At 40.7% G+C, this 27,065-nt stretch overlaps 1 protein-coding gene across 3 annotated transcripts in view; it reads right to left on the bottom strand.

Annotated features, from left to right (window-relative positions):
- Positions 1–2,006: 2,006 nt before the first annotated feature.
- The window catches only part of tubgcp2 (tubulin gamma complex component 2), a 43,129-nt gene continuing 18,070 nt past the window's right edge, over positions 2,007–27,065 (bottom strand). For 2 of the 3 annotated variants that reach the window (XM_070865736.1, XM_070865735.1), the window contains exons 11-18: positions 24,829–25,009; positions 21,650–21,822; positions 17,295–17,423; positions 15,218–15,338; positions 12,524–12,667; positions 5,793–5,921; positions 4,138–4,301; positions 2,007–2,358 (exon numbers count right to left, since the gene is read on the bottom strand). In XM_070865736.1, the coding sequence (XP_070721837.1) occupies positions 2,247–2,358; positions 4,138–4,301; positions 5,793–5,921; positions 12,524–12,667; positions 15,218–15,338; positions 17,295–17,423; positions 21,650–21,822; positions 24,829–25,009 (1,153 nt within the window). In that variant the 3' untranslated portion in view covers positions 2,007–2,246. Of the gene's footprint in view, positions 2,359–4,137; positions 4,302–5,792; positions 5,922–12,185; positions 12,443–12,523; positions 12,668–15,217; positions 15,339–17,294; positions 17,424–21,649; positions 21,823–24,828; positions 25,010–27,065 lie in introns of those variants that run through there. The other variant, XR_011588355.1, reaches the window with a different exon arrangement.

Raw genomic sequence — 27,065 nt, forward strand, 5'->3', positions numbered from 1 at the left:
GAATCGCAATTAGGGCTCCCATCCTGATGGATATCCAATTTCCCACGCTGAAAAATGCTCATGAGTGGACGTAGGTTGAGGACGCCCCTCTACAGCTTGCAGACGCTCACTGTCTAGACCAGCATTAGAAGAATGTGCACTTGGATGACATCCTACAGGGTTATCAGCACATGTGGATCCATAACCCTAGTGAGAGGCGGTGCATTCAGGAGACAAACTGATTGACAACTTGTATTTATATAGCGCCTTTAACGTAGAAGAACAACCCAAGATGCTTCATAGAGCGCTTACAAACAAAACTTGACGCAGCGCCACATAGGAGATATGAGGACAGGTGGTTAAAAAGGTAGGTTTTAAGGAATGTCTTAAAAGGAGAGAGACAGAGCAGTTTCAGGAGGGAAGCTTAGGGCCTAGACAGCTGAAAGCAGGGCCCACAGTTTATTTTCTTAAACGATGAGGGAAGTAGTCTGAAGCCCATGATCAGATCAGCCATGATCGTATGGCCTACTCCTATTTCTTATATTCTTAATGATGGAGCGATGAAAACCAAGGTTGTGCAAGAGGCCAGAATTGGAGGAGCGCAGAGATCTCAGACGGATGCAGGGCTGGAGGAGATCACAGAAATAGGGAGGGGTGAGGCCATGGAGGGATTTGAAAACACATGAGAATTTTAAAATCAAGGCATTGCCGGACCGGGAGCCAATGTAAGTCAGCGAGCACAGGGGTGCCAGATCAGTGACTAGAGTAGCACTTTCACAATATGAAGTACCGTTCAAGTTTTAATACTGGTGAGATAAACGCCAATTAGCTTTTCTGTTGCAACTCGTGGGAGGCATATGGGCAGAGTTGGTCTTGGAGTAATTCCATCTCCAGTCTAAATTACTTTTTAATTAATGATGGTTAGATTACAAAAAAGGGAGCTTCAATAGAAATCAGCAGAAAAAAAAAATAGAGGGACATCAGAACAGGTTACATTCCGATTTACTCAAGTTCATTTCCTTGTTGGTTCCACTGGATGTTAAATATTGTCAACAACAGCACAAGACATTATAGTGTGCAGATTCATGCTTGTAATATCTGGTAATTGGATCCCAATTCTGACAGTCTCCTTCAGTAAGTGGGAATGAAAAGGTCACAATACTGGACATCAACCAATTGGCTGGCAGCTGCCTTTTCTTTAGATTCTGCTTTAGATGGCCTGCTAAAATAGAGTGGTTTGAACAAGTGGACAAAATCCACAAACCGACAACTGTAATATGAAAATGAATTTTAAAAATTGAGGTGTGTAACACAGCACAAACCTCTAATCAAAGTCCGCGCCCAGGTTTGAATCCAGTTTATACAAATATGAAAAAACGTACTTTATTCGATGCCTATTGGGAATTTTGCTTCAGTTCCTTAGAGTCTACGCACGCCACTCACACAAACATAGGACTAAAAGAAAAAGCATAATTCTACAATTTAGATGTGTTTCATATTGAAATATTTATTAGATTGTTCGATATACTAAATATAATAAAAATCGAAGTGCAGTGTGTAAAGTGAAATGATTGAAGGCACTATGACTTTAAAATTAAAATCTGAAATTATTCTCGGCTTTTTAAAAAGAACGCACCACCCCATTTACACAATGCTGCACTCAACGTAACACTGTTAGAAAATTCAAAACATTCCCTTCAGATTCCCCTCTCGTGCCCTGCTTTCCATTTCAGTCCTCGGTTAATGCTTCACCGAGCTGCAGGCGATGGTATGGCCCACTCCTGCAGCTGTGACCCGTGCCGTTCTGGGGGTGGGCTTCTACTTGCACTGTCGTGCCAGAGGGTGAGTTCCATTTTGCTGATTTTTTTTTCTCCCTTTACTTCCTTTTTCCCAATTGCATGACACTCAGCTGAGAATAGCAACATGTCACGAGGTGGTGAGCGAGTTGGAAGAGGAGACGGACTCTGTTTGGGTGCAAATCTCCGCAGGGGCTAGAATTCACACCAGCACCCTCATCACTCAAATACTGAACACAAAAATAACTTCATTTTATTTTTCTTTCTGGCAGCTAGTTGCAAACTAACATAGTATTAACAAATGAATCTTATTCACAAAAGCTTCAAAATAATCTAATTACATATTTGAAAACTTACATTGCAAGAGTATGAATTTCTAGTAGCCTCAGTTATTACACACAGGTATACTGATTTTCTTTGCAGTTATTGGCCATTATGATGGCAAATCTACAATAAGTCATTTCTAGCATTTTATTGAGCTGATAAAGTTGTTCTTGTAACATTCCCTTGCTGCCCCTGCGATTTACTTCTTTCTGCAGACATATGTTCAAGGCGTTCAGTGTAGAATCCATTAAAATCTAACCTGAAATGGACAAATACAGAACCAGTTAAACAGCTAAAAGTGTACTGATTTTAATAAAGAAAAAAATCTATCATGCGTTCTTGAGCTGCACGTATGATCTGCAAGACATTCTTTTCAAAATTACAATCTGGTTGGTGTATGGTAATGTTGAGGCACCCTTGACATTAGTATGAAATAACTGGATCAATGGAACATTAATTATGGAACTTGGCAATGACAAGCTTGTGCCTGACTTGTAGCCCGAGTTTCACGGGTTCAAAATTACCAAATTGCTTGTAACAGTAAGCTTATTCATTTTTAACTCTGCCACTAGATGGAACACTGTGCTTTGGCAGGGCATCACATGTGTGGAAAGAAAATTTCCGGTCTGTTTACAATACAGCCTCTTTTATGTCCGTATTTTGATGTAGCGCCTGAATTATAAATAAGGAGACGCCTGCAGAGCTTATAATGCCTTCCTTCTACCCAATAAAAAAAGCTGCACGCTAGCAAACACACTCGTGAGGACAAAAAGGGACAGAGAGCTTGACGATTTAAAGGGTATATATCAAATGGATTAAATTGAAGATATGCATTACTAATCTATCTTTCAGGCCTCCACAAATAAATACACACAGAACATCACTTTGAAGAGACTACACGGTTTTCCCCAATTACCAACTTTGACTTTCTCAATCACTGGTTTCACTTGCAGATATTATTAAGTCAGTATCTACCAGCACCCTCAGTTGCTGGGAATTTCCTCGGGGTTCTCCTGATCGACCGGAGTAACTCTGGTGGAAACTGGATATAAATGGGGATATTGCTGATCTTACGCCAGCCAACCAGGAGTACCCCAACTCCCCGTCCCCCGCACCACCAAGGAAATTCCCTGTGACATTTCAAAAGTATTCTCCTCAATTCACCATCAGCTTTTATTGTCAATTGTAGTTACATTTTTTCCCTTTTAACATGATTTACAAGTGAGCATGATTCTGAAAGCAGAAGAGGTGGAGGTATACCTAACTGGCTCTTCCTCTCTTCCTCTCTTCCCCCCCCTCCCCGGACCCATTAACATTAGTCCTGTCCAAGGGGAAGCTTTTAGGTGACACCAACTGTGGCTATACCTAGTAGGCATCATCAGAGCTGAAGAACATCAGCAAAAGACAACAAAGCGGAGGGCAAAAGATTTTAAAAATGCTGCTTACACCGCACACAGGATGAATCAAAGTACTGACCCAAAACCTGTTCTGATGACAGTTTGAGAAACACAAATGGAGGGCAATGAGTTTAGCGATTAAAGGAGAGGTTAGGAAAATAACTATTTCCGAAGGAGTGGTTAGAATGTGGAATTCTCTGCCACAATCATTGTTGAAGCAGAGCCTATAAATCCTTTTAAAAAAGGGAATAACACATTTGCTTAAAAATGAGGACTATAAAAAGGAATGGGAGAGTGAGCAGGAGGATGGGATTAGACGGTGTGGCTCATGTGCAGAACAATAGCAGGAAAAATGGCCAGTTCTGTCCTATAACTGTCTATGATTCTATTAATTCCAAGCTAGAAGGAAGGAACTACGATGTTTGTAAAATAAAAGCTTAGATAAGATGATTAATCAGAAAAAGAAAAATCATACACCGGTTCGGTCGGCCAAATGGCACTTTATCATCTGATGAGACTGGCTATAACTCAAGTTTCGTATTTTATGTGCAGATTAATCAAACCAATCTGAATTCAGCACCAATAGAAATATGCAATTTTCAAATGCTGCATATGGAAAGGATACCCAGCCGGAGACCGACCTGTATATTATGTTGATCATACTGTGCTCGCAGTCATTTGTGCTTGAAATACTTAATCTGTCCAGCAGATGAAGCAGATTGGAAGAGAAATTGTTGTCAAATGTAGTGATGGTCCCCTCGAACCCAGATGTTGAATGCAGTGAATCTGCATGCTCTGCTACAAACTGTGAAAATAGCCAAGTTTTAGAAACTGGTCTGAACAACAATAGGAACATTTCTCACTGACCTTACACTAAATCATTACCTTTATGGTTTCTAATTCAGATATGAAGAAAGTGACTACATAGAACTCGAGAAATTTAAAAGCTACAGAATTACATATATAAAAATTCAATGCTGGATAATAAAAACATTTCCCATTTTTTCTGCCAGTGTCTGCAGCAAGCACTCCCACATGGAGATGAAACTCTGCATTCCCCCCACTGTGTACCCTAACCCTCATCTTAAAAGAACACGCCAACTGCATTAGAATGGATGGGCTCAATTTTCCCCAGTGATTGGTGCCGTTTTTTTGGAGCAGGCTGCTTTTTTAGGCCGAAGTTAAAAATCCAGTTTTCCCCAATCAAATTTGCACCAGCGTAACCCAGTTACGATTTTTTTTAGGTCAGTTTTTTTTTCAGCCAAAGGGGGCGTTAACCAGCCACCTATGCCAATTCTGGCCATTTAGGGAACTTTGGCCAGCTGATAGTTACTCCACTTCTGCTTAGACCCATGTGGCCTCTCCAAAAAACCCTTGCGGAGAGTTAAAGAAATCGGCATAGGTAAGTAAATCGGAGGAGGCCATTTGGCCTGGGCTAGGGGCGAGGAGCGGACCGGGAGTGTACTCGGGGGCCAGGGGCGGGCGGGGGATTGGATCGGTAAGCGGACTTTCATTATGAAGAAAGAATCAGAACTAAACTTGTTTTCATGGGAGAAAAGAATGAGGTGAGATATAATCCATGATCATAAAATGCAGAGAAGACAAATTACACGAATGGCAGCAGGCCAGTGCGGGGGCCTTTTGGCCCGGGATAGGAGTGGGCTAGTGGTGGGGGTGGGGGTGGGGGGGCCTTTCGGCCTGGGATAGGAGCGACACCGGTACTGCAGAAGTGAAAAAAGTCTCACTTAGTGATCTATTTAAAAAGGGGAAATGCTGTACCTCAGCCCTTCAGAGCGTCCCTCGTTATTTGGCAACCTCAGTTTTTCAGTGCAGAACTTAAGCTCCACCCACAGAGCTTAAGGACAATCTGCGCCGCTCCAAAATGAAAGTGCTATGCCGGCGAAACTTGGAACTTTTTTTTTGGTGCAGTCGGGGCCAAAAAAATCCGTGTGGAATTTTGGGCCCGATATTTCTATTCTCTACACCAGCCATCCAGTGATATTGCCAACTTGCACAAAATTGTTGGTAGTTTTCTACTGTGGGTCTGTACTGATTAACAAAGAGGATTGTGATTGCCAAATTAATTTCACAATGAACCACTTCATTCCAGATGGGATGGATTTAATTTGCAGGTCCCAAAGACAAAGGGACTGTGTTCTTTTTAAACCACTGCCATAAACTACAGAAGCTGAATTTTTACAAGAATACTGCATTTTCAATACAAAATATGTGCTGTCACTATGTTGCCAAGGTCAGGATGTTGCCAAGAGTAAGAGGTATTAGACGGATTATTTGCCTTTTTGGTGAGCAGCTTCTTTTCAGTCTCGTCGGAACGTTCTGACTGCGTTGGCGGACCCTTCATCGTACCATGTGCCAGTGTCAGGCGCATCATCTCACTATCAATCTTTATGCTTTCAGTAAACCTCTGAGAATATAACAAGGAAATTTAAAGCTGTAGTGTGCAGTTACTTCAGATTCCTAAATAAATACAAAGTATATGATGAGGTAGGGGGTGGCAACTATTCATGAGACAACAATTCTGTTCTCATAACCAGTCTGGCTTTGCTTAGGACCCAAGTTGAATACAATGGACAAATCTTGGACTTGCCAGCATTTGGAAGTGTGCAATTTAATTAGGAACTAAAATAAAATGGAGATGTAGAACATATTCTCATTTGTGCAAAGTCAATTGCTGTGACTTGATTCTGATCGAATTACACTTTTAACTCACTGATTGAGGCATGTGATGTGCGTATTTTATATTTGATACATTTTAGCGTAGTTAGAATTGTACAAACAATTGACCTACTGACTAAGTGATGCCCTGAACTGGATGCTTAGATATGGAAAGCATCAGTTGAAAGCATTGGCTAGAAGAAAAGCGACACATTTTCAAGTTATCTCTGTTCATTTCATGTTTAATTCAATGCTTAATTCCATATGTAGCACCTATTCATCCAAATTCCTGTAAAGAATAATTCATTGATATGGTTTTTAATGATAATGGAAGTGTGGCCTATATTTAGGGTAAAGAACGAGTTGTTGCTAAATCTTGTATTTCACAGAAGAGAAACCTACCATTCAGACAATCAAGTCTGTGCCAATGCGTTCCTCCACGAAAAATATAGAAACATCTTGCATTTCTATAGCGCCTTTCACAACCTCAGGACGGCCCAAAGCGCTTTACATTGGAGTACTTCTGACGTGTAGTCACTATTGTAATGTAGGAAATGTGACAGCTAATTCTCGCACAGCAATGTGATAATGCCCAGATAAGTCTGTTTTGATGATGTTGGTTGAGGGATAAATATTGGCCAGGATACTGGGAAGAACTCCCCTGCTCCTCTTCAAAATAGTGTCATGGGATCTTTTACAACCTCCTCAGGGGGCAGACAGAGCCCTGGTTTAACATCTCATCCGAAAGATGGCACCTCAGACAGTGTAACATTACCTCACTAGTTCGGAATTTTTCTTCTCCCCAAAATTGAAAAATGTAAGACATGGCTCTATTCAGCTGGTTAAAGAATGTTGATAAGTAATATTTTGGGTTAAAGCACCTTATATTCTTTGGTATAACTTACACTTTAATTTAGGATGGATGGAATAGGATCTTCAAAAGGAATTTGGTAATTGAAGGGTGAAACCTTGTAACCTCCTTCCTTGATGTATACAAGGACAGTTTAAAATCTCCAAAATGTTAATGGGAGAGAAAGCTGTAGCAGCTGTTTAACCTTTAATATGATGGTATAAAAATATGTGCATCTCCATTAGGCAAGAGCTAGTCAGGTAATGTGCACTTTTTACCCTGTAATACTGAAGCGGAATTAGAACCAGCGTTACTGCGAGTGAACTAAATATTTGTAATCAAGCTCGTTAGATTGTTTGTTTTTGGCACAAAATGACAAATCATAAAGGCTGAGATTGTAGATGGGTTCTGAGGTTTGAATTCAACCAAGTGCTAGCACTTGTGCCATTTACATAGAACATAAGAACATAAGAATTAGGAACAGGAGTAGGCCATCTAGCCCCTCGAGCCTGCTCCGCCATTCAGCCAGATCATGGCTGATCTGGCCGTGGACTCAGCTCCACTTACCCGCCCGCTCCCCATAACCCTTAATTCCCTTATTGGTTAAAAATCTATCTATCTGTGACGTGAATACATTCAATAAGCTAGCCTCAACTGCTTCCTTGGGCAGAGAATTCCACAGATTCACAACCCTCTGGGAGAAGAAATTCCTTCTCAACTCGGTTTTAAATTGGCTCCCCTGTATTTTGAGGCTGTGCCCCCTAGTTCTAGTCTCCCCGACCAGTGGAAACAACTTCTCTGCCTCTATCTTGTCTATCCCTTTCATTATTTTAAATGTTTCTAAGATCACCCCTCATCCTTCTGAACTCCAACGAGTAAAGACCCAGTCTACTCAATCTATCATAAGGTAACCCCCTCATCTCCGGAATCAGCCTAGTGAATCGTCTCTGTACCCCCTCCAAAGCTAGTATATCCTTCCTTAAGTAAGGTGACCAAAACTGCACGCAGTACTCCAGGTGCGGCCTCACCAATACCCTATACAGTTGCAGCAGGACCTCCCTGTTTTTGTACTCCATCCCTCTCGCAATGAAGGCCAACATTCGATTCGCCTTCCTGATTACCTGCTTCACCTGCAAACTAACTTTTTGGGATCCAAAAAGAGTTTCATGCACAAGGACCCCCAGGTCCCTCTGCACCGCAGCATGTTGTAATTTCTCCCCATTCAAATAATATTCCCTTTTACTGTTTTTTTTTCTCCAAGGTGGATGACCTCACATTGTATTCCATCTGCCAAACCTTAGCCCATTCGCTTAACCTATCTAAATCTCTTTGCAGCCTCTGTGTGTCCTCTACCAAGGACTAAGGAATGTGTAAGGCACAAGTTGTGTTTCAAATTCAGAGTGATTGGAATCACCTATTGTATGCAACTAATTTAAGCAGTGTCACTTTTAACCTTTTCATTCTTTAACTTCCTTGTTAATTTTCAAAGGCAATGCTCGTCGTTTTTATTGCAGAAATTACTACAGATTTACTACAGAATATCCAGAGTGGCTAAAGTAAATGTTGGTCCCTTAGAGGACGAAACTGGGGAATTAGTAATGAGGAACATGGAGATGGCAGAAGCTCTGAACAAATATTTAGGGTAGAGGACACTAACAATATTCCAACAGTGGATAGTCAAGGCTTTATAGGGGCGGGGGGGGATGAAGGAACTTATAACACAATCACTAAGGAGGTAGTACTCAGTAAGATAATGGGACTAAAGGTGGCTTGCATCCTAGGGTCTTAAGAGAAGTAGCGGCAGGGATTGTGAATGCATTGGTTGTAATTTACCAACATTTCCTGGATTCTGGGGAGGTCCCAGCAGATTGGAAAACTGCAAACGTAATGCCTCTATTTAAAAAAGGAGGCAGACAAAAAAGCAGAAAACTATAGACCAGTTTGCCTAACATCTGTGATTGGGAAAATGTTGGAGTCCATTATTAAAGAAGCAGTAGCAGGACATTTGGATAAGCAAAATTCGGTCAGCCAGAGTCAGCTGGATTTATGAAGGGGAAGTCATGTTTGACAAACTTGCTGGAGTTCTTTGAGGATGTAATGAACAGGATGAATAAAGGGGAACCAGTGGATGTGGTGTATTTGGACTTCCAGAAGGCATTTGACAAGGTGCCATATAAAAGGTTACTGCACAAGATAAAAGTTCACAGGGTTGGGGGTAATATTAGCATGGATAGAGGATTGACTAACTAACAGAAAACAGAGAGTTGGGATAAATGGTTCATGCTCTGGTTGGCAACCAGTAACTAGTGGGATCTGCAGGGATCAGTGCTGGGACCCCAACTATTTACAATCTATATTAACGACTTAGAAGAAGGGACTGAGAGTAACGTAGCCAAATTTGCTGACGATCCAAAGATGGGAGGAAAAGCAATGTGAGGAGGACACAAAAAATCTGCAAAAGGACATAGACAGACTAAGTGAGTGGGCAAAAATTTAGCAGATGGAGTATAATGTTGGAAAGTGTGAGGTCATGCACTTCGGCAGAAAAAAATCAAAGAGCAAGTTATTATTTAAATGGAGAAAGATTGCAAAGTGCTGCAGTACAGCGGGACCTGGGGGTACTTGTGCATGAAACACAAAAGGGATAGTATGCAGGTACAGCAAGTGATCAGGAAGGCCAATGGTATCTTGGTCTTTATTGCAAAGGGGATGGAGTATAAAAGCAGGGAAGTCTTGCTACAGCTATACAAGATTTTGGTGAGGCCACACCTGGAATACTGCGTGCAGTTTTGGGTACCATATTTACAAAAGGATATATTTGCTTTGGAGGCAGCTCAGAGAAGGTTCACTAGGTTGATTCCGGGGATCAGGGGGGTTGACTTATGAGGAAAGGTTGAGTACGTTGGGCCTCTACTCATTGGAGTTCAGAAGAATGAGAGGTGATCTTATCGAAACGTATAAGATTATGAGGGGGCTTGACAAAGTGGATGCTTCCACTGATGGGGGAGACTAGAACTAGAGGGCATGATCTTAGAATAAGGGGCCGCCCATTTAAAACTGAGATGAGGAGAAATTTCTTCTGAGGGTTGTAAATCTGTGGAATTCGCTGCCTCAAAAGAGCTGTGGAAGCTGGGACATTGAATAAATTTAAAACAGAAAAGACAGTTTCTTACTTAAACGATAAGAGGTTAAGGGGAGTGGGCAGGGAAGTGGAGCTGAGTCCATGATCAGATCAGCCATGATCTTATTGAATGGCGGAGCAGGCTCGAGGGGCCGTATGGCCTACTCCTGTTCCTATTTCTTATGTTCTAAAAGCAGACATTCTGGGAAATTTATATAATAAATACTATGCATTAAAATTAAGTGGTCATATGGAACTGTAGACCATTTCCAGACTCTACATTCTTTTGAATAAATCAGAACTTGGATACAATTTTTTATTTTGAGAACTGTTGTAGAATTCAAACTACAAAAAGTGTCAACAGAGAGGCAGTACTGACTAATTCAGTCAAAGTTTGCCCTGTAGCTGAGCAATAACCATAAGGAGTTCCTAGCTTTGACATTCACTCGGCACTAACTTAATTGATGGCAGCTGGGACAGTGGTTCAGGCGCAACAATTTGCCGTAGTCCATCCAGGTTCGGGAATGAAAAACTGGTCAGTGCCTCTGCTGCAGAACGTTATTCAGAGATCCCCCTACTTGAAATGAGCTTGCGTGGCCATTGGGGAAAGATAAGAACATAAGAATTAGGAGCAGGCCATTCGGTCCCTCAAGTCTACTCCGCCATTCAATAAGATCATGGCTGATCTTCTACCTCAACTCCACTTTCCTGCACTATCCCTATAACCCTTGATTCCCTTAATATCCAAAAATCTATCATGGTGAAGAAATTTCTCCTCATCTCAGTCCTAAATGGCCGACCCATTATTCTGAGACTGTGACCCTTGGTTCTAGACTCCCCAGCCCGGGGGAAACATCCTCCCTGCATTTATCCTGTCAAGCCCTGTAAGAATTTTGTATGTTTGAGATCACCGATAGGACCGGTCGGGGTTTGGCTATGATGCCTCTTGTGGCCAAATAATCCACAGTGAATTGTGACCCACTGTGAATAGTGATCATGTAGATGAAATACCATGGAGATTCCAACAAGGACTCTGTAACTTCAAAAGAAATGAGGAGGGGGGGGGAAATGGGAAGGGAAGTAAGGGAGGACATGGCAAGGGGGGGACCGGCAAGGGCGGGGGGGGGGGGAACAGGGGGGAAGAAAGAGGGAAACAACAGATAATAGTTATAACAGTTAAGGAGTCACAAAAAAAGCCTAGCCACCCATTGAGGAGCAGCATATACATTGATTCACCATCAAACCTATGGGTTCTCCTGGACTAACATCCAAGATTAGATCCTGTCATTGGAATGCATTTCGTTAATAAGCAAATATCTACAATTTACAGAATAAGTTAGCTGGATTTCTTGACATTTGCACCAGTACTGACTGACCAAGAGGCAACAAACAAACTCATTTCCCATTTATTTTTGCTCCAATTGGTTTGTACATCAGGTAAACACGCATGAACATTAAATAAATACTTTATGAAAAGTAATTAAAAAGTCTTCTCCACCTCCGCCCCACCCCAATTAATAAAAAAAGCTATTTTCCTCCTCCCGTCCCAGCAGAAAATACAGGACACTCTGCCTGGGAAGTGTGCATGTGACTGGTTTCCAGACCTCTATCCATGCCGCTTGAAAGTGTACAAGTATCCATTTTCTCTTACCCTGAAATGGGAAAGCAGATGGGGCTGAATCTAAACCCCCAAAAACGGGTGGGTTGGGGTTGGGCGAGATGTTAAAACTTTTGTCAATCTCAAACCTGACCCCCCAACATGCCCACTTTCTTTAACGGAGGCGGGACAAGGGACGGGCAGCCAACCTGCTCCAGGAGGCAGATTGACCAATTATTCATTTTAATAAGGCTGGCAGCCTCTGATTTAACTCTGGCCGGCTGAGTTTCCCAGGCCTCGGGAAACCAGGCAGCTGAAGGGAGGTGAGTTGAGCTTGAAGGAGAAGGTAAATACTTTTCCCTGGCCCCCAAGCCCCACCATTCAAACACCGCCCCACTCCCGGAGGTCAGGAATCTGACCTCTCCAGCAGCAGCAGACATCTTACCTGCGGCCTCCTCCGGAGCACTCCCTACCTGACTGGAAGCCAATCAGGATGACTTCTGGACGGGGAACCTGTCAAAGCAAAACCACATACGCTGTGGAGTCAAAATTCCAGAGCATGCAGAGAATCCGAACTTCCGGGTTTCTCGACAGAAACTCCGTTCCCCTCCGCCTACGCAGCCCGTCACTCATTTCAGCTTAAAGCAAAGCATCACTGGTATTGCCCCGTACTCAGGATTAATGAAGATGTGGGAAGGAGATCTAAAGGATTAGAAATAAGAAAATATGGACTGAAACTTAAAATAGTCATAACTACACACAATGGTATAGAAATGGGCTTACCTGCATACAGTTGGTAAACATGACACACACTAACATAAGTTTTGCGGAGATCTTCAGCAGCTCTTTATTGGTCAACATACAGTCCTTCATACAGTTGTCCAGGAAGCTGGTATGATAGCTCAAAACCTCATCAATGTTGGATGCCTAACAAAGTACCAAAGAATGTCATAAATTATGAAAGGTGTTGGTTCGCCCCAAAAAACCTTGCACCTGACCTTCAGTTAAATACTGTGTGGCTGGATTATGATTGGAAATACAGGGGGGGGGGGGGGCGAAGAGGAGCGCTGAGTATCATCCATAATTTAAACTTGCAAAAACATGCTGCTCGGGTTAGAAGTAGCTTCACTTAGAGACACTAAATTGAACAGATAACTTCATAAGCTCCTATATTTTGTTTAACAGGTCCGTGGGAGGCTCTCCCGATCGGCTGCAGTAGTTTTGGTGAACAATTAGCGGAAACCTTGAATGGACCACGTGAACGGGTTTCTGACTATCTTCTGTCGCCAAGTTAGTGGCCAATCGGGAGAACCGCTAACGTTTGTTTCGATAGGCCTGAATTCCACCACTCCCCGCCCCCAGATATACAGCTCAGTTCCTTTCAGTGCTAATTATCATTCAGTATACAAATCCAGTGATTCCCAATATCAATGCCCACCTTTGATTTCTTAGTGACCAGTTGATGGAGCTAAATTATTTTCATGCCGAGAACCATGTAGATAGTAGTTAAATCTATACCTTGCTCCTGATCAAAAAATTAGCTTCACAGGTCATAACTAAGTCGAGTGATAGGTTGTAAATGATCAATCATGGCAATCATGATTTTGTTTCAGAGTAGCCTGACTATTAATCATGTCTTCTGGGTAGAATCCAGAGGGAATAGAGCAGCAGAAGTCAGGATTAATATTGGGAGCCGGCTATGAGAAAGCAATGGACACCATTACAAAATTTAGGTACTGGGAGGAAGAAAGGAACAATGTCCATTTGAGAGATGTTCCCATCCCCAACCCCTTCAATTTGGCAAGCTGCCTGCTTGCCAGGATGAATTGACTGAGCAACACTGTCGAATGCAAATGGCTACAATATAGTGGAGACGGGACACAGGGAGGCTAGGAGCAGTGATTCAATCCTAGATTTCAAGGAGCGTAACGTACCCAATTTTACCCACAAACCCAAGATTTTGAGCAAAGCTTTCAGCATCAAATCACTTGCCTATGTGGAACTCATTACATATAAAGAAATAAAAGTTAAATATTTGAAAGAAAATTAGATCCATAACTGGTGACTGCATGCGAGATAGCTTCTTGTTTAGTATTAATACGTTCGACACAAGGACAATTTGATTTATTTTACCCTCTTCATAGGTTTATAAGCAGCTGCAACTATGTGGATTAGCATGCCTCAGTAACAGAAATCAACTCTCTCTCACTGGTTGTACTTGTTTTTAGAAACAAAATAGTTTCAAAATCCATTTCCAGATGAGCAGTCGCATTGCAGACTACACTTGATCCCAAATTGATCGAAGAAATCTGTGATGCAACAGCAAGTTGATTTGGGTTTCAAGAATTTTAAGTGCCGGAAGATATTTGTGCTATAGATATGGCACTATTCTGGTCGTTGATGCTGCTTTCTGGGCATTCGCATATGCCTAGCAGTTTTTATTTTCAGTCAGGCAACAAAAAAAAATTCAAAATCCTTTTATGGTGTGAACGGCACAGAACAGGAACCGTCCTGTACTTCTGGGCACCATAAGACAATTTCCTTCCCTTGGTCTGCCCTGTATAAATCACCCTCTCTAGGCACAGCGCAAGCACAGCTGCCATTTTAAGGCATGCTTTGTGTGAGCAAAAGAAAGAAAGGCTGGGTGTGAGTCACCAATTACATCAAACTTAGAGATGCCGGAAGTCACACAATAGGATCCACGGTTCTAAACCATATCCTGGGCAGAGGCCACATTGCTTCAAGTGTGAACAACACTAATATTTTAAAACTGGTGCTGGAGTTTGGCAAACTGAGTGATCCCCAACTTGTTAATCCAAACTTTTCCATCCTTATCACTGTCCAAAATAAGAAATAGGGCAATGACAAGAGAGTTCGAACAAACATAACAATCAAAAGCATTACTTGCAATGTGAAAAAATTCAAGATAAATCTCTACTTCAAATACTTCCATTTATAAATATTAACAGAACACATTATAGCCACTATTAACAAGATCATAAATAACTATGAAATCTTGTCTTTAAACATTTTAATAACTACCATAAGACTACATGACAAAAATATGGTTAGCACACATTTTGATTTAATTATCTGTCTCTGCTGTAATGTCTTCCACATTTAGGTTATGATTCCTTAGCATTTTTCCATTAATGCCAAAAGGTTTATGTGAGGGTAGTAAGTAGGAAAAAACAAAACATATTCAGTGCATTCATTAAAGCTAAATGCAGGTAATTTATATTTGCTTAATGTAATTTAGCTCATGGTTATAACTGAAAAGAAATACTGAGCTAATCTTTTCCATATTGACTAAGTTAAAAGTTGCACAGCACCAAGTACAGTAACGACAGGCCGGGAGACATTAAACTTAACTTCTGTAATATTTTGTACATTAAAGCAAAATATTAAACAAAAGTGAGGTACCATTAGATTTCTGTAAATTCTTCTCCAGCTAATTAGAAGTTTTTCATTACTTACAGATTTTAGATTATTTTCCATAATATGCCAATTCGGCTCCATAACCTCAAACATCATATAGTATTGAATGTTCTGCACAAAATTCAGCATTCGCTGTCTCAAGGTGAATGCAGCAGCAAACCTAAAGAATAAAGCAACCCTGATGGTGAGCTTCTGTAATCTGAGCTATTAAAACCCCATAAATAAAATCTGCAGGCTAGGTCCAGGAAGGTGACAAGTTATGAAGATTGTTTCTTTCCGTAATTTCTTCACCATATAAATCCTTACACGATTTATGTACCAATTTTTGCCTCAAGTTAAAATGGCTTTTTTCCCCATTCTCTTCCTCATAAAAGGTTAAGTCCAGAGTCTAACATCCTTGTAAAAAGGAAGAGTCACCTGAAACTATAACATCCAAGTGGAGTGAACCTTGGCTCAGTGCTAGCATTCCCACTTGAGCCATAGGCCCCACTCTCCAGACAGTCCCGGCGATGAGACGAGAGCTCTGCTCTCTGAATACTGGGCTGACATCCAGCGGGATACTCGCGTCCGACGGGAGGGGAGTGGAGTGGCTCCCCCATCCCCCCCCCTCCCATCCCCACCGTAGCCCTGGCAAGCAGGAGACCAGAGCTCCAGAATCCAAATACAGGATTGATATCCAGCATGACACTTCCGATGGGAAGAGTGGTGACCCCCACTTTGCAACTAACCGGTTCTCCTGTTTTGGAGTTGAGTCAGCCTAACGACCGGTCGACGCAAGAAAAGATTTAGTTATGGGAATGGGTTGCCTCATGTGCAGTTAGACATGGAAGAGAACAATAGGAGCAGGAGTAGGCCATACAGCCCCTCGAGCCTGCTCCACCATTCAAGATTATGGCTGATCATCGACCTCAACTCCACTTTCCCGCCCGATCTCCATATCCTTTGATTCCCCTAGACTCCAAAAATACTTGTTTTCATGGATACCAATTCAGAATTAATCTCTTCACAGAAGCACACAGTATTATAGCCCAGCTTTTAAAAGGTTAAAATGCTTTTGAGAAACCGATATTTTGCATATAAGGTTTGAAATACCTATAGCAGTGTTTGAATAACTGGGAGTAATTCACATCATGAATACATATTTTTGCATTTTGACTAACTTCAATTTAAAAAAGGATTGAATAAACATGGTTAACATTAAAAAAAACAACTGTAGGCAATAGTATCTCAAAACAAAAAAGACAGCTTAAATTGAATATTCTTCCAATTATAGGGCTGAAATGAATTTCGTTAGACATTTTCTTGGGGTTTCGCCCGAACTGCCGCCGGAATTATGGCAACTGATCGGGTGAACCAAAGGAAATTTCTAGTGTTTGTGTCTTGCGTGATACGAAGTTTGAGCCACACCTTCGTCTGTGCAGATGGCTTTGATGGAGTTCATTAAATATTTTGGGTGGATAAATATCACAAGGCTTCTCAATTTACAAAACACATCTGATCAATGGAATTCTCAGGCAAGAACCGCAATTTTTAAGGTGGTTTCAATCAGCTACAGTACATTTATATTCAAAACTGCTAACTATCAATTCACATAATAATGAAGCAAAATGGTCAAAAAAGGCTCACAAATAGCATTTTAATCAGTAGATCTATATCTTCTTTTTAATCTTATCCATGATCTAACTAGCTAAATCTCATTATTTTATATCATCCAGATTATAGGTACGTGCATTTTAAAGGACCGTTTCGCCACGATGAAAGCATTATTGCTCAGAGTACACACTGATCTTGTGAGCCTGCACTCTAATTTTGCTCCTGTTACACAAATCGCAAGTCCTCTAAACCGGTGAAGTAAACGGAAATGATGCTATACTCATTTAAGCAATACTATTTATTTGTAAGGTTCTATTGGCAGAAAACTGGCGCTGCAGCAAAATTCAAAAGGATCTGAACATTTGGACACTGTGTTCTGAACCAACATGCCCACAGACACAGGCTCACAACTCTTGGAAATTTACTGTCCCAGTTGCAATGCTCGAATGCAGCAAATGCTGAGAATGCACGGTACACTTTGTAAATATACTGTACAACACTGTTCCAAAAGCATCATACTTACCATTTAGCAGAGTGTAATGAATACTGTTTTGCAACTTTATTACTGATCCACACATTGCACAGCTGCCGTTCCACATGTTTGCAGTAAAACATATGTCTGAAGAGCATTTGATACCGAGTCAAAGCTTTCCTATTGAGAATAAATAAATGAATAGTGAGCTTACAGAAATACAACTCTAGCTCGAGAAATAAGATCTTTATTGGCAACATTCATTGGAACAACTATATAAAGCCTCTTTTGCACAGAAGTTTGGAATGGATCTATGGCATTGTGTTTTCAAGTATATAATTTTACACTGGAGTAGTTTGCAATCCAAACAAAACATACAACTTGACAGAATTAAGTGTTTAAAAAAAAAAGCATGTTTAGTCATTTTAGCTTATGCTATCTAGCATTCTACCACACTTAGTCATTTTATGCCAGGCTGGGGAAATCATCGATGTCTTAATAGGCCTGAATAATTGTTCTCCAGCATTTATCGTGAAAGCAACTGAATTTGATGTTGGTTAAAATTCTTTGTGCTTAAAAAGTTAATATTCATAGCTATCTGTATTTAACGTTTTAAGATTACACAAGTGTGGGCTTCCCCATTCTTTGAATATCGTTCTCCTTCCGTATACAAAAGAATACCCATTCACCCCAAAGGAGGAAGAAAGGAAACTTGGATAGTCTCCCTTTGAAGAAATTCATTTATACCAGTCCAGGGCCATATTGGCTTCAGTTCCATTGTGTATAGGAGCCTTGTTCTGAGCCACACCGTAGCTTTTTTTGTTGAGCACAGGCAGTAGCAGAGCAAATAATGACAAGTCAAAAGCTTAAAACACAAGTAATTATAAGCTGCACATGTCTGAAAAAAGACCTGAAGGCAAGAAGAACAGTCTTTCAAATGGAGGCTCAACTGGATTCAAAGAATATCGGGACTGTCACATACTTATTGCAGCATTGTAACATTCTTCTTCATTCATTCATTTGTCCTCCACAAACAAGTGACTTCTACCCAATGTATTTAGGGAAGGATATACTTGGATTGGAGGCTGTTCGAAGAAGATTCACGAGATGAAGGGGTCGACTTATGAAGATAGGTTGAGTAGACTGGGCCTCTACTCATTGGAATTCAGAAGAATGAGAGGTGATCTTATCGAAACATGTAAGATAATGAGGAGGCTCGGCAAGGTGGATGCAGAGAGGATATTTCCACTCAGGGGAAACTCAAACTAGGAGCCATAGTCTCAGAATAAGGCCCTGCCCATTTAAAACTGAGATGAGGAGGAATTTCTTCTCTCAGATGGTTGTAAATCTGTGGAATTCTCTGCCCCAGAGAGCTGTGGAGGCTGGGTCATTGAATATATTTAAGGTGGAGACACAGATTTTTGAGCAATAAAAGGATATGGGGAGCAGGCAGGGAAGTAGAGCTGAGTCCATGATCAGATCAGCCATGATATTAAATGGTGGAGCAGGCTCGAGGGGTCAAATGGCCTACTCCTGCTCCTAGTTCTTATGTATAAAACAAAATCTGGGAGGTAGAAAACTGACCACACAGAGGGAGGCCAGCTTGGAGCAGAGCACTCGTTAGCTTGAATGGTCACCAAACAATAATGGGTTCATCATTCCAAGTAGATGTCTTGCAGAAGCTTTCCATATATTCGGCCATGAAGTGACTATACCTCAAGTAGAATAGTTTCTAACTTTCTCTTTAGTTCTTGACCAACGTTATAAATTCTGCCTCCGTAACTCTCACCACACTTAAAGTAATCCAATATTTGAAGCACTTTGAGATGCTTGAGATACATGAAAGGTGCTTTACAAATGTTTATTTTTTCAAACCAAATTTCCAATTGCTGCTGTGATAGAATTTACTTAAGGATTTTGCTACAAGCAAAATGAAAGACTCCCTAGACGTTTGCTGTGCTTACTTTTATTTCAGTATAAAGGGTTAGTGAACCATGTGCATTGGTGCACATCCACTTCATTTTATTAGATATTAAGTTAAAGCAGTCAAGACACATTGTTAAATACAAGAAATTTAAAATGCTACAAAAACAAATCTGTGAAATGCATCAAACATAATCTGATTTAATAAGAGATTCAAATCCCAGGTAGGCATTTACTGCCAAGCTTCCCAGGTACCTTTAATGACCCTGAATTCCATTGAGTATCTGCCAACTGAATTTCCTGCCAGACAGATGATTGCTGGCATATGAATTCTCAGTGAGCCGGGTGACAGATCCTGCCTGTAAATCAGTCAGAAAGCTGAAATGTCATAGCATAATGGGTTGTGGTGAAAAAAAATCCTGGCATCAGTCTGCGAATCTTTTCCACTGATGTCATGGTATTTTAAGAAAGATAAATAAATGGTAATAAATTATCTAAATAACCACTGCAATGGGAACTTTCTGACAGGTTTCAATGCTACTTCATGATCAATATGACAAATTTAGGAATTTCTGAAGTATCCTAAGATCTGTGCTAACCCGAATCTAAAAATGGTTTATACTTTCCTCTTTTAAAAAAAAAACTAAAATGGCTGCTCAGAGATACTTCATCTGACTTTCCAGTCACATAATTCCTTTATTTATATGTGGATTGTGTTGTGGATCTTAATTTATTATGGTGGCCATGGTTTTTGGGAGCAGAATTCACAATATTGCTGTTAGACACTTAAATGTTAAATCAGCTAACTTTCCCGACAACAGTACTTACCTTCCCATTAGTCCTTGAGTCATGATATTGTGATCAAATTTAGAAAAAGAATCTACAATATGTCGTCTATCAAAATTGTATTCTTACTTTTATCACAATGGATTGACAGCCCTATAATCAAAAGCATTCATGTTTTAAAACAAGTGGTTCTTTTTATATTCTTTCGTACTTTTGGGTTTCCAAACGTTGCTGAACTGAAGAGCTGTCAGGGAATTCTGCTGTTATGGTTAAGTCCCACATTCTACATGAAGCAAGGATCTATTATCCCAAGAGATTATAAAAGCAACTGGTTCTATTGTATGCATCATCAACTATTTCTTGTGCTGTATAGTGTATGTCTAATATCTTGTGGTTGTAAATTATTTAAATATAAACAAATTTGATTAGTCATTTTGATTACAAATCTGGTTCAGCATATGGTATGTTGCAGGATTAAATAGACTATGGGCATATTAGAAATCCTACATAAATTCCAGTGTGCGGTTTACAGTAATCAGGACTAATCGCTTGAAACAGGATGCATTATCTCTACAAGAGGGCAAAATATACAGATTACAGAATGTAAGCATGTGGATCAATTATGGAATCTAAAATCAAGCTGCATGAATGTGAAAATGGTGTTTGACAACTCTACGCAATCAGGCAACGGAAGAAGGATTGGCAATATTGTGCTTAACCTTTCTCAAACATTAGAATTCTTCACTATTGTATGGCCCTATATTTAGTAGCCCATTTAAGAATTAATAGTACTGAGCCAAACAAGGCAATGTCAAGTGACATCCAGCTTTGGGTGTTCACTTGAAACTTTTTGTTGGTAAATCTTAAGTTATTCATGCATTATTATATTAAACATTAGGCTTAAAGTAATTCCAGCAACATTTGCCATAATATAGCCTTAACTGTTTGGATCAACGTTAGATTAATCCTTTTAATCATCAATATTAGATTTGCTTTCGCACTCATTTATTCATGCTGGGTTTCCTCAACAGTGGAAAAAAAAGAAATTGTATCCATAGAGTCCCTCATCAGACGTACCAAAGGACTTTACAACCAGTGGATTACCTTTGAGCTGCAATCAGTTGTTATGTGGGCAAATTATCCAGCCAATTTGTGCACAGCAACATCCCACAAACAGCAAATGAACAGCTGACCAACAAATTTCATCTTTGTTCATGTTGGTTGAGGGAGAAATGTTGGATAGGACACCGGAAGAATTCCCTGCTCTCTGTTGAAAAGTGCCATGGGATTTTTTATGTCCACTTGAGTAGGCAGATAGGGCCTCTTGTTGGATGCATCATCTGAAAGATGGCACTTCCTTAGTACTGCACTGAATTATCAGTCTAGATTGTGTGCACAAGTTGGTTGCGAGTCTTGAACCTACAACCCTTGACTCAAGGCAACAGTGCTACCAACTATGGCAAACTGCCACTAAGGCAGCTTAGCTCAGTTGGTAAGCAGCAATTCTTTCGTAAAGCTGCAGTAAAATTCCAGAAAGTACATTATAGTGTAAGGAAGCACTTATGTTTCCATCATCAGCAGAAATCCGCACTCCCTCTATCAGGCACTATTGTGTCGCAACCAACTAAATAAGCTAAACTGGAAGAAATTTGCGGGTAGGCTTGCATGCTGCATTGTACCTAAACAAAATCAATTACCTATTTATAATCAACGAAAGTGGCCATTTCACAACATAATCAAAAGAGAAGGCTTCCAGGCCACTCAGAGCAATCTCTGTTGGATCTGCATTGATACTGTCCTTTTCCTGTTTGGTTTCAATAGCCAGAACCCGCAGGAGCTGGGTGATGAGGTCATGTGGCATAAGATTAATCTGCAGAAGAATAAAATAATTATTTAGTTTAATTTACCCGATCTAAAGTGGCATCATTAACTCAAAGAATTGGCAGGGGGAGTCATTTAGGATTTTGGTTAATGGAACTGTTTAGTAATATCGTTTTAGAATGTGGAAACAGGTTGAATAGATTTAAGACTACTGAATGATTACATTCTTTGGAAAGGTACACAAATTCAGTAGATCTCAAATATCTAGCCAGAACCTATATACTGTATAAAAAAAAAACAACAGACACATTCAAATTCCTCCTTTGATTACAACACAGACAGTTTTTAGGCACCAGAAAGCCCATAAAAGGCGAGAAATTTGTAGAAAATTTGGAGTTTGGAAGTGTTTGGTGATTCATTTATTCCCTCCCTCCCCAGTTAATTCAGTTACAGTGGCGAATCACAGACACAGGTCATTCAACCCATTAAGTCTGTGCTGTTTTTCACCATGAGCCACCTAGGCTTATCCCTTGCTTCAGGATACCTTTTTTTTTCAAGCAACTATCTAAGTTTTTTAAAATAATCAATCACTGTCAATTATTTTTTTTCTAACCCTACCCTTTTAATTCTTTTTGCAATGATCTTTATGCCCTTGTTATAATTTCCCCAACCTGTAGAAACAATCCATTACTATTTACCTCATCATAACCCTTCGTAATATCAAAAAACTCTATTGGGTCACCCCTTTACCTTCTCAGCTCTCGTGAAAAATATCCCAGCTTCTCAAGTTTCTCTTCAGATCTGTAACTTCTCAACCCTGGTAACCAATGTTCCCCTAATTTTATTTTGGGGGGGTGGGGTGGCGCAACGCCCCTTCTAACTTCTGTGCATGTGCATTTTTTTTGCATTGGGAAGCCGGCTCACCGGCTGTGCGGTACCTTGAGACAGCTACGCTGCTGCACAGCTTAAATGGAACATTACTGTAAGATCCTAATTTATGCTGCTCCTTTTCAATGTCCTGCCTACAATGGGGTGCCAAAACTGTACACAACACTCCAACTATGGCTTAACGTCTTGTACAAGATTAACATTATCTGTGCATCTAGATGTAAAATTTTTCTGCCCTTTTTGTGGCTTTATTTATTTGTGTTTCATCTTTAAAGTCCTGTATACCTACACATCAAAGTTCCTCTGCTCTTCTACTTAAAAAAAACTTACCATTTCAGGTACATTTCCTTTCTCTATTCTTACTTCAGAAATGTATTCCTTGGCATTTCTTTTTACATTGAACTGCATCTGCCACATATCTGCCCATCTTGTCAGACCATGTCTTCCTGCAGTTTTACACAATCCTCATCACAATTCTCTCTGGTGTACTCTACAGCGGAGTACTGATCTGTGGCACGGCTATCAAGTCCGCAAGTCATATCCGTTGAAGTCCAGCCGAATTCTACTATGAGAGGTATCACTGATACCCTTTTATCGACACCAACACCATGTCTGCCTGTGCTTGCAAACATCGCACCACCAAATCTATGTCGCAAATATGCAGTCTCCAGCGAATACAACCGCTACACCAGCAAAGACATGCCGATCCAGGCTGACTTGAACAATCTACCACCAACCCGTCTCAAATCTAAAAGGCCATTTTGGACTGTCGCCGAAGCCTTGATGACTGATGGCGAAACGTTTGGAAGAATTGTAACACACGGAATGGATTCCTTAAAGAGGACCCCACAATACCACCTGAAGGATCGAACCTTCCTTGCAAACAGTGGATAACTATCAATCGCCTTAGAACTGGTCATGGTAGATGCTACCACCTTCTCCATAGATGGAAGATTAAAGTATCCCCATCATGCAACTGTGGAGCTCCTAATCAGACCCTGGAGCACATCATCGAGCATTGCCCTCAGAGGAAATTCACAGGCAGCCTACAAGATATCTACGCTGTTACACCGGAAGCTTTGGCCTGGATATCTGACTTAGATATTGACGTTTCTTTTGCTTTACTGCTACCATACGACAGATGATGACAATTTACCATACCCCTATTTGGTATCAGCAAATGTTAATTGTTCCCTTGATTTCTAGGCCCAAACTGTTTCCATAATAAATAAGTGGTCCCAATACCGTTGTGGAACACAGCTTCCAATATTTCCAGCCAGTCAGAAAATCTTCCTTTTATCGCAACCCTTTGCTTTCTGCCCTAAATATGGCAACTAATACTAAGCCCTATGCAAAAGGTGAATTCCATGTAATCCTTACATCAATTGTGGGCACTGTATCAGCTACTAATCCATAATCTTAATGTGTGCTTGGGTGTGGAATTTGAATTTCTAATCTTGACACAGGACTTGAGTCAGTGACATAGATTAATCATTCTTTCTTACTCCAAGAGTGAGAGGATAACCTGCAGTCTTAGTTTCTTGTTGTGGACTGACAAAGCCAAAATTAAGGAGTGGAGCAAAGCCTATTTTATAGATTTCAATTAGCAATATAACTAAGCCTGGTGTCTGATTATTTGTCCTTCTTGCTTTCCCAATCATGCACCATTGCCTGGATGAGAGGCTGGACAACTGACAGGCCTCAGTCAATACCACTAGAAAACAGATGCGGGAGTTCTATCACTTTGATTTTTCGGTGTGCCTCAGGGCAAGGGTTAACTGGGTTAATTACTGGGTATGCAAGGTGTTTGGCATACATCACTCACAAGCATTGAATTTTTAATTCTGGTATATGGACCTTAGAGCTGTTAAAGCAGTTGAGCCCTACTATCCCCTATTCCAATATAGAATTTACACAGTTACACACAATAGGCTCGATATTACCTGAATGCGTGCCCACTGAATAATACCTAGAGTTTATTTTTAATACTGAAATTATGCTGCACTGTTCACAATTGTTATGAAGATTCTCCTCATACTTCTGTCTACCACACATTTCAGGCACATTATTAATGCAGCTTTATTCAATTGAACTTTTTTTCCATCACTATTACATTTACAGGAGTTATTCTTAAACCCAAGGTTCCATCAATTATGTTCCAACACACCTTCAAATCATCTTTAAATGGGTCAGTGTTGGCAGTGCTCATTCTCAACGCGAGCTCCAGCAGGGCTTCCAGTCTGGTGGTAATGATGTCATCCACTGACTTTTTTAGCTCCTCATCTGTAAGGTCCATGAAGTGGACAAAGAAATCTCCTTGGTCCATCAGGAAGTAGTGTTTTATTGACCTGGAGAAATAATAATTGACACAGCAAGCATTTTACTGAAGAATCATATTGATGAATGCATGCTGTTTTTATGGCACAGTACAGCATAATGATAATTAACAAGCATAAAGTCTGACTAAAGACGACTTAAAATACATTTGGAAGCAATTTACCCCGTCTTATTATGTTTGCACAGAACACGTAATGAAATACAGCTTTTGACAATCTGCATTGGAATTAATTTGCATCAAAACTTCTTAAGCAATATCCCTCATCCCCTACCAGACAATAGGTCACAATCAAAAGGGCTTCCAAACAGATTAGACATCATTAGAATGGAGACAGAATGGGTAAGAACATCAATCATTGCACTGCTAAATTCAGTTAACTAAGTCCCTGCCTCAGCCAATAAGACACACAATCAATTTTCTTCTCTCAAATCCAGACTAATACCACAGAAACAAGTTTATAACTCGTTGTGCTTTTAAATACATTTTAACAGTATGTACTTATTAACTGACAGTAAACTAATCTTGCCTTATCTCCTTTTAAAACATAATTCTTAATTGTATTTTATATATTAGGTAAGAGTGTCGTCTTCCCTCTGTGGGGCTCGAAGAAAATCCTACCATAACCTGCTCCACTTGTAGCAGTCTCCATTAGTCTGGAAACTGGTTTCTTTTGGACAAGTTTAAAATTCTCAAACCACATTAATCTTTTTAGTGGGCGCTACTGTTGTTTTAATTGGACAGTTAGTACCTGCCAACATGATGCCCTTCATCAATCACGATATTTTGTTAAAGTAACAGGCTCATGGACAAACGTTTAAACTGCTTCTGCTCATGGTACTCGGCCGAGTAGAATGACGGGCGTTTTTCAGAAGGGAAGAAGTTTTCCAATGTTAAAGCTTAAAGAACACACCAATGTTATTCTTTATATCATTATATAAAAAAAATAATACTTTAACTTTCATTTGGTATATGCAATTAAAGATTGCTATATTGGGGAGGTCATAAAAGAGACTGCCAACTATAGTGGATAAAAGAATGTTGCACAAATTAGTCAGTGATAGAGAGATTCTACTAAGACTTATACCATAAACATCAGAAATTTGGTGAAATTCTTACTGTAAAGACTTCATATTCACTGTTAACGTTTCAAGGGGAATGTTTATTGGTATTTAATGCATTTTTAACACAAATCCGTACCATGCTAATAAAGAAGCCCAGACATATGGGTCAGGCTACCAAGAACCATCTCTGCATATTGGATACAAACCACAGGGATTTGGCAAATAGTTTTTCCACCTCCCTGACAAAGTCACCTCATCAAATGAAGAATGACATTCACCAGGCTGTCTCGGCCTAAAATAGAATGCATTCCAAAGTTATATTGTTTGGGTGGAGTGCCAATTGTAACTTTATTTAAAAACAAAAATACGGATTTTAAAAAGACACTCCAAATTCGATGAACCATTATATGGAATAAAAGACGTGACAGTGAGTTTTAATTATGTGCAACAGTTGAACCCATATTTTGTAAATGTATTTTTTTGGCCTTATATATTAAACCACAGAGCAGAAAGCTTCAACCCTGCACCTTGACCTCTAATAATCACAACCTGTTTTGTGAACGAAATAGTCGAGTGAAATGTTTCTTTAATGGGGTGGTGGGGGGCATAGAGGCATTTAAAGGTGGTGAGGGAGGGAGAGAGAGAGAGAGAGAGGGGGGGCGGGAGAGAGGGAGAGAGAGGGGGGGGGGGCGGGAGAGAGAGAGAGAGAAAGAGAGGGGGCGGGAGAGAGAGAGAGAGAGAGAGAGAGAGAGGGGGGGCGGGAGAGAGAGAGAGAGAGAGGGGGGGGGCGGGAGAGAGAGAGAGAGAGGGGGGGCGGGAGAGAGAGAGAGAGAGAGGGGGGGGCGGGAGAGAGAGAGAGAGGGGGGGGCGGGAGAGAGAGAGAGAGGGGGGGTCGGGAGAGAGAGAGAGAGAGAGGGGGGGGGTCGGGAGAGAGAGAGAGAGAGAGAGAGGGGGGGGGTCGGGAGAGAGAGAGAGAGAGAGAGAGAGGGAGGGGGCGGGGGAGAG

The sequence above is a fragment of the Pristiophorus japonicus genome, chromosome 22 (assembly GCF_044704955.1).
Source record: "Pristiophorus japonicus isolate sPriJap1 chromosome 22, sPriJap1.hap1, whole genome shotgun sequence".
NCBI lineage: Eukaryota > Metazoa > Chordata > Chondrichthyes > Pristiophoridae > Pristiophorus > Pristiophorus japonicus.